The sequence below is a fragment of the Leptinotarsa decemlineata genome, unplaced genomic scaffold (genome assembly GCF_025532065.1).
Source record: "Leptinotarsa decemlineata unplaced genomic scaffold, Ldec_3_MD MMD2_tig00026328_RagTag_RagTag, whole genome shotgun sequence".
Lineage (NCBI taxonomy): Eukaryota > Metazoa > Arthropoda > Insecta > Coleoptera > Chrysomelidae > Leptinotarsa > Leptinotarsa decemlineata.
In genome coordinates, this window is record NW_027412688.1 from 18,716,656 (window position 1) to 18,732,223 (window position 15,568).

The window sequence follows — 15,568 nt, forward strand, 5'->3', positions numbered from 1 at the left end:
TATACGGGGTGTTCCATTTAAAAAATATAATTGCTAGGACTTTTTGATAGAAGTGGCAACGCCGCAATGCTGAAAATATTTTTAATCGATAGAACAGGTAAGGAAATGTGAGAGGTGATATTTTCAGAAAAATCATGCTTTGCGTTTTCTAGAAACGTCTAACCTACCATCGACCGTGAGTCAGGCTGTATAGGTACCACGACACAGTGAAATACATATTAAATGAGATATGAAGCTACAAAAACACGTGGGAATAAAATGGACAAACTTTTGTAACAACCATATATTAGATCAGAAATTCAGCAGAAGAATATTATGAACAGGATAATGAACCTAGATAAGGAAGACGACGATATCCCAGATATGAAAACTAAAAGAAAATACATACACTAGTCATCCAAAAAATTGAAGGGATACAGAAATGATAATGAAGGTAAATTCAAAGGATAAAATTCAAAACGATGGTTATATATAGGGAGACAAAAAAGTGACTGAGCAAAATATCGAAAAATATTTAGAGAACCAGATCAGTCATAAGAAAAAACTTTCAATCCACATTTCATTTTCGAAAATCAACTCCATTCTGACTCAAAATTCTGGTCTGAAGGGGTGTGATATAAAAGATATGATTTCAAATATTATTATGGCAGAAATCAAATTGGAGACTTATTTGGTAACCATGCGAACTCACTGATTCTTTTTTAGTGTGCAAAACAAGCACTCATCCAACACAAACGTAGTGAAACTCAATGAAATCCATATTTTGCATTTCAATATCCAGGGAATTTCAAAAATATTTAAGAACTTGAAATTTTGCTGAAAAATAACAATTTACATATTATTCAAATTATTATGAGATAAAATGTTCAAACTCATATAATTATATATTAATTAACAGTTATTGTCGTTCTGTATATGGAAATTTACCATCTACGAATGGAATTTAAAAGAACATTATTGAAAAATATTTCAAAGAGAGTATTGCTGTAACAATGTTAGGGACATAAGATAGAGATATCATGTTCGATTCATTTTGTAGAAATGCATGAAGCATAGTTTAAAAAAAGTCGCTTCCCGCTGTCTTGTCTCTATGTATGCTTAGATCTTTGAAACTATGCAACGGACTTTGATGCAGGTTTTTAAATGGATAGAGTGACTCAAGAGGAAGGTTTGAATGTTATAACATGTAAAATATAGCAAAGGATGTCGCAAATAAACTATTTTTTTTGCGCTTACATTGCAAACGCTGGCTGAACCATCCGAGATAGATCATAAAATGTACAGTATTGTACACCTTGAAAAGGTCCACAGAAAAGTCCGCGATGGCATATGATAGACATATGCCATGTTGGAGCGAACATCAAAAATGTCACTCCATCTAGTGGACGAGGAACTAACCAACTGCACATCCGTAATTTGCCCGATTCCTCTAAATAAGGAATAAAAACTTTCTTATTAGTCAATGGGCTATGCTTGAAGACTGGCAATAAACAAATCTAAAGCAAATGGAACTTCAAACGTTCAAGCCAGTCTCTATATACCTACACAGTAGGTTTAATGGACTGACGCCTATCAGAAAACAACTACTCCCCTGGCTAATACCACGAAGGGCGTTGGATTATATCAGACAGGCGTCAGATGTTCGCTCCAACTTCGGAAGATGAATGAAATACTCTGAAAGAATTCCGATTTTCAATTGTGGAATATCATTGACTTTAGGTCGATGATGGTCACTATCTTGCACTGATGAGTGGCTAATAAGCCCGAAACCGGTCTGCAAGTGTGCCCGTTCCATAATTGAAGGTCGACTCTTTCAGTTGTATTGCCAATTGCATATGCAGGACATTTTCTGTGAAGATTCCTGCACTGACGCCTGTCTGATATAATCCAACGCCCTTCGTGGTATTAGCCAGGGGAGTAGTTGTTTTCTGATAGGCGTCAGTCCATTAAACCTACTGTGTACGTATATAGAGACTGGCTTGAACGTTTGAAGTTCCATTTGCTTTAGATTTGTTTATTGCCAGTCTTCAAGCATAGCCCATTGACTAATAAGAAAGTTTTTATTCCTTATTTAGAGGAATCGGGCAAATTACGGATGTGCAGTTGGTTAGTTCCTCGTCCACTATATGGAGTGACATTTTTGATGTTCGCTCCAACTTCGGAAGAGGAATGAAATACTCTGAAAGAATTCCGATTTTCAATTTTGGAATATCATTGACTTTAGGTCGATGATGGTCACTATCTTGCACTGATGAGTGGCTAATAAGCCCGGAACCGGTCTGCAAGTGTGCCCGTTCCATAATTGAAGGTCGACTCTTTCAGTTGTATTGCCAATTGCATATGCAGGACATTTTCTGTGAAGATTCCTGCACTGACGCCTGTCTGATATAATCCAACGCCCTTCGTGGTATTAGCCAGGGGAGTAGTTGTTTTCTGATAGGCGTCAGTCCATTAAACCTACTGTGTAGGTATATAGAGACTGGCTTGAACGTTTGAAGTTCCATTTGCTCCAGACGAAAGTTCTTTCATTTGAATAGTGAATTGAATAGACAAACTAATTGTCGTTACTGAATGGATGTGAATCCTTATTTGGTGATGGAAACACATTCACAAACTCCACATAAATTCAATGTCTGGGCCGGCATTCTTGGTAATCATATTGTTGGACCATTCTTCATTGAAGGTAATCTCAATCGAAACACCTACTCAAATCTATTACAAGACTGTGTAGATCCTATGATTACACAAATTTCAAAAAATGATGACAATTTAGTAAAAAATTTAATAACATTCCAGTAGGATGGTTCACCCCTACATTTTGATGTTCGGGTGTGACAATTTTTGTATTAACGTTTTCCAATGCGTTGAATCGGCAGAAGGGGTCCAGTGGATCACCTGATCTCACACCGATAGACTCCTTTCTGTGGGAATACCTGGAGTAGAAAGTCTACTCTACTAAGCCTACAAATCTAGAAGACCTTTGACAGAGAATTGTTCGGGAATGCCGATTGCTGACTCCGGACATCTTGAATATGGTACGGAACGCTTTCGAGAGTAGACTGTATTATTGTATAGAACTAGGCGGAGGTCATTTTGAACAATTCATCCGTTGATTTTGTTTCCACTGATATTATTTGTTGTTCAATTCCTCATTGAAATGGACGACAGCGAATTTTCTGTTTTTTCTTAAACAAAACGTTCAACATTTAATTTCTTAATAACGAATGAACCAATTTCGAAAAAAAATCACAGAGGTAATAGAGGGACAAAATACCTATCAAATAATATATCACTCGACCCCCCATGCCATTGAAAAAATAAGGGGGTAGTTGCTGACCGCAGCGAGGTGAAGTTTCGGGTATGATTTCCATATCAGAATTAGTTTCCCTAGAAATAAAAATTGACGTGTTCTTTGAAATCTTCGATTACAAGTCCGTTTCTGACTTACAGAAGGGGTCAAGTTTTCGTTGGAACGCCCTGTATATGTATACTCAGTTTCAGCATTGCATCCTTGTGGAGCCGGGGCGGGTCGCTAGTATTGAATATAGGATAAAGAAATTACCTTTTGTCTAATTTCTACTTAGTGTTTTTATTTGTTATTACCGGTTAAACGGGTGGTTTGTTAAACCATTTTCAGGTTACTTAAAAATTGTTTAACAAACCGAAACCAATCGTAACAAATAAAAACTCAGTTTTCTTTATCCTATATTCAAATAAAGATATCATAAGTTTGGTTAATAGGACACCTGATTGTTCATTTTCTCTTTCTATACAGGAGATGTATGATCTGATAAATAACATTAATAATGCGAATTTGGCACTAAAAAATATTACAGAATTTCTGATCGTATATCAAAATATTCCAGAATTGCAAATAAAATGTAATTCATAGCTATGTCGAGGGCCTAACAGAAGTTTCAGAGACGAGATCTTAGAGGCTTAGTGGCTGTATTGATTCGAATCTGAATCTGAATAATCAGTCATCAATTAAATGCAGTATAATGCAGTTGTGCAGATGCGATCAGGGATTGGATTCTCATTAAAATTATTTGAATAGATAAATAGCAAATCAGTGAATCAGTAGGAAATATCCGAATATTTCCAACGTTACAAATGAGTGATTATAAATAAAAACTGAAAGAAAAAGTGACATAACAAGATAATCGTCGGATCCCGTATATGTAAATACAACTGGAAAATCTGCGAATTACATTAAAGTTGATGTAGGCCAAACCAGCATCATTTGCGAGTTACCGTTATTTTTACTGGATTTTTATCAACTCTTTTGGTGAGAGTATTCACATTTGCACTCAGTTAATTCTTAATCGTCATGAGTATCACACACTGGGTGTATATTTTACTTATATACGGAGTGCATGTTTCAGGCAACGATTCGGTAAGTAACAATAAATCTTTATTGAATATAAATACAGCATGGGTTGATGGTAGGTTAAACGTTTATGGTGAACGTAACGCAGGATTTTTCTGAAAATTTCACATCTTACATTTCCTTACCTGTTCTATCGATCTAAAATATTTTTAACATTGCGGCGTTGCCACTTCTATCAAAAAGTTCTAGAAACTTTATTTTTTTTAATAGAACACCCCACCCCGTATATTAACACATTTTTGGAATCGTTTTTGTCGATAATATCCTGTATCTATCTTTATCGGTTTTTGAGATAAAAAATAATTTGTGCTAAATATGGTCCAAAACATAGCCTAATCGATTTCAAGAACGTCAGTAATAGTAATAGTAATAAATTACTATCATTTCCATCATGCATGAAAGTGATCAAAAGTTCATTTTTTCAATGAAACCCCCTGTATATTATTCGATAAATTGAAAGATGATGGATAATACTCCAAGATGATATATCATGTCCCTATAACTAAATCATATTTTTTTAATAAAGTCACTTTTCCTGGAAACATATTTTCTTTAATAATTTGGTTTCGGGTAGCAGTGTAATTATCAGGCTTATAACAGTTTGGTTACTTTTATAAGTAATTTACAAAGAGTTATCGACAGTGTTTCAAATAATCTCCCAAAATGAATGCAAACATCGATTATTCAAACAAAGTTCTCATGAAATTATTTATTAAACATGAACAAAGTGATCAAATCATTATCAGAACTTGCAGAAAATTCAACCAAATGTATCCTGAATCGACACCAATGAACGATAGGAAGTTTGTAAGGTTACAAAATAATTTACTCAACTATGGCTTGAAGTTACCAGGAAACAACTGTAGCGAAAATCAGACATTTCTAGGTAAAAAGTAAGATTTTCTGGGCTATAACATGTGAAAGTATAGAAAATAACACAATCAGGATGATTGAAAAAAACAAAATTGTAAACAAAAAATCACTTTTTTACAATAAATGTTGAAAATGTTGTCCAATACGTTCTAAACATTTTAAGAGATTTTTGTACGCGACTTTTGGTTGCTTTTTGAATTTCATAGAGATCCAGATCTTCAATCCACCGCACTATTCGCCGTCGCAGTTCTTCTTTGGTAGGCACTGGAGTACTGTACACCCTTTCTTTTAAAACACCCCAATTGGCGTGAGATTGGGTGATCTCGGTGGCCAATGCCATGCCCCAAACGACTAAACCAACGATCGTCAGACATTACGTAAGGTTTCCTGGAAACTTCCTTGGTGGACAAAGCTGGCGCTCCATCCAGTTGAAATCACGAATTCCTATATTTCTCTAAAGTAAAATTTTTGAGGAAATCGGTAACAGTCTTCCATTATATTTGGAGATATATCTCTGCATTTAGTGAGTCTTCATGAATAAAAAATAATTTAATAGAACTGGCCGATACTTGATGAAAATCCATATTAAAAAACTAATTAATACAGTTTATTGTATGATTTTCACTCATAAAGTGTATGCTTGAGGAAGCTATTGTATAGCGAAATGCGTGTCGCGATTTTTGTAAAACTCTTCATAGTGAAAATCAAAAAATGAACTGTATTAATTAGTTTTTTATAGATAAAAAAGCTAATTTTATTGTTCTTCAAAATACAGAAAACATTCAGGTGAGATTTTTTTTGAAAACCTATTTTTGGTCACATGAGGGTTATGATCAGCACTAAAATTTTCATTCCTTCTATTAAAAAAATGTCATACCTCGTAAATTTCATTTTTTTCCCATTTCAAAATTATTTTTGACGAAAAATTCCCGATATATATTAAAAGGGATTCGCAAAAATACACTCTTCGTTCAAAGTTTTCTGCTTTGAGAGCTTGAACTTTGGTAAATTTATACAGATGAATATCGTGATTTTCCAAAAATTCGTTGTACTGAAGCATATGAAACATCCAAATCTTTCTCTGCACTGCGAATGGAATCTTCTGGATATGCATAAAAATATGCCTAAACGTTAACAGTATTGTCCTCATTTAAAATAACAGGTTTTAGTAATGGTAAAGGCGCTTTTAACTTTGGGCCATAGCTAAGAAAATTATTTTTTACGAACTTCCTCTCGTTCAGGATACTTTTGATGTGTTAATATACGGGTTGTTCTATGTGAAAGAATAAAAATGTATGGAACTTTTTGATAGAAGGAGAAACGTCGAAATACTGAAAATATTTTAGATCGATAGAACAAGTGAGGGAATGTAAGGAGTGAAATTTTCAGAAAAATCCTGCGTTTTGTGTTCCAGAAACGTCTAACCTACCACTGACCGTGAGTCACGCTGCATATCTTGGTCCTATTTTAACATTTGTCACTGAAACCAACTGAGCATGTTTACGGAACGCGTCTCTCATTATTTCATTGAAAGATTTGAAGTCACTCCTGAGAAAATTCACCTTCGAAACTAATCTGAAATAATAGGGATTTCAGACAACCTAAAATATAATAAATGGCAAGGAAGTATATGATGATATAACGGAAAATTATCGAAGTCAATCACAATCACATTAATAGTTAAGAGAAACTCGAACTGTGGAGACTGTGTTTTATTCAAATTGGAAAGGAGATACTTCAAGGACGAATAAGTTTTTGAAAAAAAGCTTTTCAACTTTTCTCTCCTCCATCTCAATAAAAAAAAATATGGGAAAGAAAGAGAGTGATCGTGTTCAATATGGAAAAAAATCCATCCGAAACAATTTTACTTTCGAAACATACAAACATTAATTGCATGGAAATCACATTTTTGTATTCAGTTTGTACTCCAAGCATTCGTTGAAAAATCAAAGAAGATCGTTCGCTAACCAACGTAATACAAAGTGTTAGTCAAGAGTAACAAGACGGTTCAGGAAAGCTAGACGAAATATATTTATAATGCTTTTTCATGACACGAATATGCATGTCACTTATGACAATGTTTCAAAATTATGAAAAAATACACAGGATGTTTTTGAAAAATGTAGGATTTCAAAGTTACGTTTATTTTAAATTGCTTATATCCATTTTCATTCAATTTATTATTCATACGATACACGCTGAGAGGATTTTCATCAAAGATTTTTATACCTAGATGCAGTCGGTTCTGAGATATTATAAAATTTCTTGAAATTTCTGGCTCGCTTTCTTTGAAAGCGAGCGAGAGAGAGAAAGAGAGAATTCTCAAGTCTCTTCCTAGATTTAACAAGCTGTATATTCCTATATTCAATTCGAATGATCCCTTTTCAGGTTATTCACAGATAACTTGTCAATTATGATCAGCTTCAAACACCAATATATCTATTTTTCAGGACACCCCTCATATTATGACTCCATGATGAAGCTTTTTCTCATTTTCTTTCGAATGATGTATGTTGCTTCTATACCTAAGAGTGGAAATTTTCAAGTAAATAAGGATTTCAGTTCAGTTGTTGAATTTGCTTATTATGTAAATTGTCAAAGCAGTAGTCGTTTTTCTGTGGATATAATCTAACTTTAATTACATGTGGTTCGTCATACTGGTTCGTTTGAATAATTGTTAGCAATGAGGCTGTATGCTCAGAAATGTTCGATCCATTGTCGTTGAGATGTCACGAATCTAGTTCAGTTATTTGCTTGAAACAAAATGGAAAACACGAAGTACCTAGAAATAAAGATAATGAATACATAGTTTTGGAAACTGTGGTAGAGAATCCAAACGTTAGCTCCAAACAAATTTCGAGAAATACTGGCAAATGCCAGTCTAGCGTCAACAGAATAATGCGAAAACACAAATATCATTTCTCTGGTACAGAGGTTCATTACCGTTGAATTGAATTTTGTTTATGGGCAAGTGAACAAGCAAGAGAAGTGGATGATTTTTTGAATCTACATTTCATAATTTGTGTAATCGATGACTTTAATGAAATGAAAGAATAAAAACTAACTAATACATTTGAAATCTAAAAACGTGGTTATGTAGGGAGTTTGTAGGTAAGCTGGATGAGGAGGTTTATAGTAGCCTCAATTACTCAGGTAAACCTTCAGAAAATATTCAATATTACTTTTCTAAATACAAAATATCAATATCTTTCATAAGTAATAATAATAATTCAGGCAGAAATCTGTTCAATTAAAAACCCAAACAATTTCAAGGATTTCAAAGTTACGTTTATTTTAAATGGCTTATATCCATTTTCGTTCAATTTATTATTCATACGATAAACGCTGAGAGAATTTTCATCAAAGATTTTTATACCTAGAAGCAATTATCGTTAATAATTGAATAAAACTCGAAACCGGTCGTAAAAATAAAATAACTAGTGGAAATTAGACAAAAGGGTTTTCTGATTGATTCGGCCGTTACTTGATCCATAGCAATTCCACAATCACTTTTTCATACGAAAAAGCCACTGTGAAAAAGTGTTTTCATTCATTTCATTGAAGACATTTCATAATAATAGACTCATGAATAGACACAACTTCCATATACATGACACACAAACTAGGCACATTTTATCAAACCTTTTTTTCTTAAGGACAAAACACAAGCACTACAGAACATTCCTTGAAGCAAAAGTAGCGATTCACGTTGGATTTGAATCGCTGGAGAAGAAAGTTAAATCCACATAAACGCAGTCCTCCAAATGACAGAGTTGCAGTGAAGTTAGAGGTGTACTGAGTTGAACCTCAAAACGATTAGCAGACACAGAACGTCCCGTATTTCTGATATTACCACTCTTGCTGGAATCAAATGTGCCAAGTCACTTGAACACCTCCCGTAGAAGTATCTATAAAGAGACAAATCTCCAACCTTTCTTCGATATTCCAGACTATCAAGGTTGCACCTTGATGCTTCGGGGTAGGCTTAGGGCAGAGCTCCATACATGAATACAATACTCCAAAAAAGGTCTGATCTCAGCTTCAAAAAGTATCAAAAGTTGTTGAGCTGTGTACAGTTTTCTAGTTCAAAACAGTGTTCCAAGCTTCCACACCAATTCGAAATCACCTCTAGTTCCTCATCTAGATATGCAACCTCCTGATGCCGGTGGATCCGCAGCCGATAAATCCAAATGGAATGACAAAACAAGTGTGCTGTCGTCAGCAAAGGAATATATTGGATTCTTGGTTTTTTCCAAAAAGTCGTTGATATACAATGAATAGAGGGTTGGAGACAATATGAAAACACCAGCGTCGAGAGATATCCATCGACGGCCACTTGCAGGGAATGTTCTTCCAGGGAGCTGGAGAATCATACACAAACATAATCCAACAAGACATAGCACCGAAGTTTGGCTAGTCAACTCTCGTGCCACACATGGTCAAAGGCCTTAGAAATATTGAGCGCAACATCTCTTGACTCTCCATGTTTCCCGATTGCGTTATTCCAAATATGGGTAACACGATGTAAGGTCGCCTGTTGATCTTCGTTTCCGAAAGCCATATGTATGACCGCACAAGACGATAAAGCTTTCCAAACATTTAAGGATATGGTGGTTTACGGCTTTCTCCATGATTTTTGATAAGCACTAATAGCGACTGGTCTGTTGTTATTTGGAAGAGTTTTGGAAGAATGACCATCAAAGCCGATGGTGCATTAATGTCTACGATGGATATCATATAATTGGAACTTTTTTCGAAAATATTCTAAAGGGAACAGAATTTTCACGGTATTTGAAATATGACTTTCGAGAAATCCTTCAACAACATGTTCCTTCCGATAAAAGACAGATAATGTAGCGCTCCTGCTCATTTCCAAGTGACCTTCACACACGTGTTCCAAAGGTTTTTGATTCTGATGTTGAAATTCTTCAAATGTGCTACGTTCAAATAAAGGTACGAATCATATTGGAATTTCAAATAACCTTTCCTACTTTCTATTGAAGTTGTTTTATTCTAGTTCAGGTCCTGATTTCTGTAATTATTATACGATGGATGTTTTGAATTTTATGAATACAGTTTCGAATACAGTTTCGAATACAGTTTCGAAGAAAGTTACTTGACTGTTTATCAACTGAATCTCCGTATTGCTCTCTAAGGCAGGATTACTTGTATGCAGTGAAGACCACTTCATCAATATGGTGCTGAAGGTGTTTTCCAAGTTTTAACGGTAGTTAGAAAGTGGTAATACCTTATGACGAAAGACGCAATGAATTCAAATAAAGCACATCCATCCAAAATTTGAAGATGGTAGAAATGTCTTTTGTAGTGGACTTTATGGAAAAAAAATAAAATTTGTTATTGAGATGAGAATCGTGATTAAGGTTATAGATATACTCGATTAGAAATTCAAATTATGACACAAATGGTACCTGTCAACTCTATCTTTAATAAAATCGAACTAAACAAAAATCATAATAATTTCACTATATGAAAAAGCATTAATGAAAATGTTCATGATTATTTGTATAAGAGATTCATAACCTATGAACAATATATAATAAATTTAATTGAGAAAATTAGGAAATTATTTCATTCTCAACTTGCAGAACTTCATTTTGCGATTAAGAATTATCAGTATCTTAATAATCATATTTCATACTCAACCTGGTGGAATATGAATCAGAAGTTTTGTTTTAAATTCAATACTTCCTTCATTTTTTGTTTTTTTTTCTGTAAAAAATCAAATATAAACTAGCTTGCCGTTCATAAAGATTTCATCATATATAGCACGATTTTTTTGCACAATGATTTTGCCGTAATATACAAACTTCAGTTTCATACAATTACTCGTTAAAAATATTATATTCAAAAGTATGTCCTATGAATTCATACTGTACCATATTCTTTGTTTAAGGTTTCCTCTGCAGACCAACCAGTATCTGAGAGGGGTTTTTTAGGATTCCTGCTAGGCCCTTGTAGATGTAGTGAGTATATAATGACAATTATAATAAAAAAATTTGGCAAGTTCTGAAGGGGAGAAGATTTGTGAAGATATTCTAGCATCAATTTTGGAAAGTAGCTAATGACACCCTACTGATTCTTTTAATGTAAAGTACAAATGCCTCTTACGCCTAATGATTCGGGGTTTATTGAGGTGGAGAGAGAAAGAATAATGCTTTGCTGTCCAAGAAAGTATATCTTTACTGACACCTGGGAAATATAATTGAATATTACCTTAATATTACCAATATTAACTTTCAATGTAACATTAGGGTAAAAATAAAAACAAACTGTTAAAAGTACACGTACATCAATTGAAAATCTACAGATTCCCACTGAAAAGCATGTATAGGTACCAAACAAAAATACAAACTCCTTTTTCAAAACTGACTAATTGAGTATCTATTGATAGCAACGTTATCGTGTTGATCTCAAAGATAACTTTACATACGTTTTTTTACTCCGTTTGCTGGATGAGGCAAAAATCAAAAAAAAGGCGTCTATACTAGAATATCCTAAAATAAAAAATGAAAGCAAATAATAAAGTAAAGAACATATGGAAATAACTCAGCAAAATGAGGTTCAAAAATGAAATGGCAAACATCTACAAACACAAAAAAATTATGACAGATGAAAAATTTGACAAGTGTTGAATAATCTGTCATGTCATCTGAGAAAAAGGATCTGATAATAATTTTGGTCTAGAGAGAGTTGTCATGAATACAATTATCAGTTGTGAATTCAATTGAGGTGATTTGAAAGTTACTATTTTTATTTTCATTTTTATTATTTTTTAATCAAAATGTATTTCTAGATTTTGCACAAATTTTTATTCCCGATTTTTTGTTTAAAAAATTCTGACTTTTACTGATATGAACCATTTCAAGAAATTATCTTTCAGTTTTGTTATTCACTACATATAGTGAAAAGAAAAATGAAAATTTCTTTGTTAACGTTACTGCAGTTTCGTCCTATATGAACATTCTCAAACTAATACAATGAACTCACGAGTTTATTGAGAATGTTCATATAGGACGAAACTGCAGTAACATTAGTTACAATTAAAAGTGGTAAAAAACATAGAAATTTTCATTTCTCTTTTCATTATGATCTCCTACCACGTAGTAACGGCTACATCCATCAATTTACTCTACATATAGAATTACATATAGAATTCTACATATAGAAAAGAGGTTTCGAGAAGTCCTACCAATGTAACACAAATTACAGAATGTGCATGGAATACTGTATATCACATTATATTTTTGTTCAGTTGTGAGAGGATTTTTAAGTTTTTGAATAAAAGTGAAAATGTTAAGTTAGGAATATATTGAATTGAGAAATGTCGAATAAATTCATTATGCTCTTCCATCCCTGGTTGGATAGAAGAACAATATCTGCCTTGAATAACATGCGCAGACGTTGAATTCTGCCATTTGTTAGGTTAGGTTAGTATCTCTTGTACTGGGTAACCTTTCAATAAAAGCATTATTTATTATTATTACTTTTCTTATCCCCCGAAGCCCCGATACATTCGGGAGGGCGCGCCAGCATTATCAACCAATGACCACTTCCCACACCGTGAGGTAAGTGATCATTGGGTTTAAGAATCATATGCCCTGAACGAGAGCATCATTCCACCAAGGACTCCAATAATCAGAACAACCATCGTGATAGAGTGGTCTGGATAGAGTCTGCGGAGTTCGAAGAGAAAATCTCGATATTTTATCCGTTTTTTCTCCTCTTTTCGGACAATATTCGTCTCGCCAGGAGCTGAAAACTCCATGACAAATATCGTCTTGCTCTGGTGGCCGAGAAGGACTACATCAGCTTGTATGAGCCTGAGGGTGAGGACCGAATAGTTCCAATAAATTCGGCACTTCTCGTTCCCCACAATGGATTTAATATCCCCCGGAGCGTAGGACAACACCGGTGTCTCGTCAATACCGTAAGAGTGCCGTAGATGGTGATATAGCACTCTTATGGCCGCGTTATGTCGATAGATATAGACCGAGACCGCATATGCTGGACATGCTGATAGCAAGTGCATTAGGGTCTCGGGCGCCTCGCGGCAGGCGTGAACACATAGTGTAACAATATTTTTTTATCAACCCAAAACTTCGGCTTTCCAACTTCAAAACCGACAAAATTCAATGTAATCTTCGAACCCCTATTTTTCCCCCTTGGGGGTGGAAATTCCTGATTTTCTTTCTTGATGTTCATTTACGCTATACAAAGAACCTACATGTATACTTCAAGATTCTAAGTTCAATAGCTTCGGGTGTACGTTAATATAAGAGTGTCAGTCAATCAATAGTACCCACTTATACAATACTGAATAGCATCAGCAAAAAAGATCTAAGTTGAACTATATAATATTGAAATTAGTCAACTTGAGAAATGCTAAGGTTATTACTTAAAATTTTATATATATTAATATGATAATGTAATTTATCAACTATTTTGTGTATGTACATATATTATAGCTACCATAAGCCAATTGTTACTTTTGTAGGATTAAATAATGATACTAATAATGTTCATACACAAAATTAACGAGAGAGAAAGAGAGAAAGACAGTTTACTTTCATTCACTGAATCATTTCAGCGTTAAAAACAGTTTTTCAGGCGTAATTACACGATTTCCAAAAATAACAGGTTCCAGATTTCTTCTTATGTTCTCTAAAATATAATCAAATGTGTAAACTCATTATTGTATAGTTGAAAATTTTTTTTTGAAAGGCACCTTAGCTCGTCAAAAGGGTAGAAAAATCGCAAAAAATACTTCTTCCATCATTTCCTGAATGAACACCATATATAAGTAATAATAACTCTGTTCTCATTAGTAGACTTAGCTCCAATAGTTTGACGTGTTACTATGACGATATAGTGAGGGAAGCCAAACATACTTATGCGTTACGTTACAAAGCGGTTTACTCTCCCATTTGAAGTTATCACTTCAAAACTGAAAGGATTAGAATGAAATACATTGGTAATCCTACTAATCCTACTCCTACTAATATTATAAAGGCGTAAAGTTTGTGAGGATGCATGCATATGATGTATGTATTTACGTTTGTAACCTACTTTTTCAAGCCTAAACAGCTCACGGTTTCAAATGTAAGTTGGTATATAGATAGATCATGACCTGGAATAACACAGAGTTGGTTCCCACGGTAACACGGGTAAAATAGCGAGGAACAACTAGTATTGTATAAGTGGGTACCTATTGATTGACTGACACACAAAATTTATAATTATATAAATTACATTATAACGTCTTAATGAAAATCAAAATAATTACTCTCAAATCACCTTAATCGAATCTACGACTGATAACTGAAATTTCTTTTTTGTATACATTTTTAAACATTTATACAAATCAGCGCACAGTTGTAGAAAAAATAGTTGCAGCATGTCTTCATAAGAGAAGAGAGGAGCTCGTATCCGTAACACCGACAAAAATAATTCAGAAAAAATGCCCTACCTCCACCCTAAAAGATGAATAGGCACAATACTATTCTTGTTTGAATTACAGACGCTGAATTTTTCAATTCCCTAAATATTCCATCAACAAAATTATGCCTTTTTCCTTTCCATGCAGGATGTGGTATTCCCAACAGAGAGGCACGTCTAGTGGGCGGTGAATATTTAAGAGGACATGAATTTCCTTGGGCGTCTCTGGTGCAGCTACCAGGGAACCTGTCTTTTCCTGCTACACTTATCAATGACAAGCATTTACTAACCTCTGCAAATACTGTCATAGGGTGAGTCAATTTGAAGAATATTTTCAATATTAGATCATCGAATTAGTTTCAATTCTTTGTGTCAGTTTTCATAGACATAGAAATACTGGGTGTCAAGCTGGAAACTTTCAACCATTAATATCTTCAGGAAATGTGAAAGAATTAGAAAGACACGTTAACTTTTTTCAAACAAGGAGGGTTCGGAGGATCTTTTTAGCTGCTGTGGTTAAACCCAAAATAAATAAATCAGGATAACATTATCCTGGTGCTTTCATTTTTGATAACACTTGCCGAAAATGTATTCGAAAATTACAGAACCTCATCACAACTAGCCTGCGCCAGAGTTGATCTTTCTCAAATTATTATTAAAATTGAAATTATTATAGTGAGTGTTTTTTTTATAAATGGTTAGAAAGGCAATATTACCTCCAGATAGTTCATAAAATGGTAAGTGTATCTGTTTCATTTTTGTGATTTCTTTATCGAAAATTGAAGGTTTTTGAAGAAGAAATCGTATAACTTTTTTTCTGTTACCCAAAGGTTGCAAAAGTATCTTATC

General features: G+C 34.0%; 1 protein-coding gene across 1 annotated transcript in view; it reads left to right on the forward strand.

Annotated features, from left to right (window-relative positions):
- The first annotated feature begins 4,273 nt into the window (after window positions 1-4,273).
- LOC111507747 (serine protease 7) overlaps window positions 4,274-15,568 on the forward strand; it is a 28,094-nt gene continuing 16,799 nt past the window's right edge. The window contains exons 1-3 of the mRNA XM_074182522.1: window positions 4,274-4,396; window positions 11,178-11,247; window positions 14,868-15,030. Coding sequence (XP_074038623.1) covers window positions 4,331-4,396; window positions 11,178-11,247; window positions 14,868-15,030 — 299 coding nt within the window. The 5' untranslated portion in view covers window positions 4,274-4,330. The remainder of the gene's footprint in view (window positions 4,397-11,177; window positions 11,248-14,867; window positions 15,031-15,568) is intronic.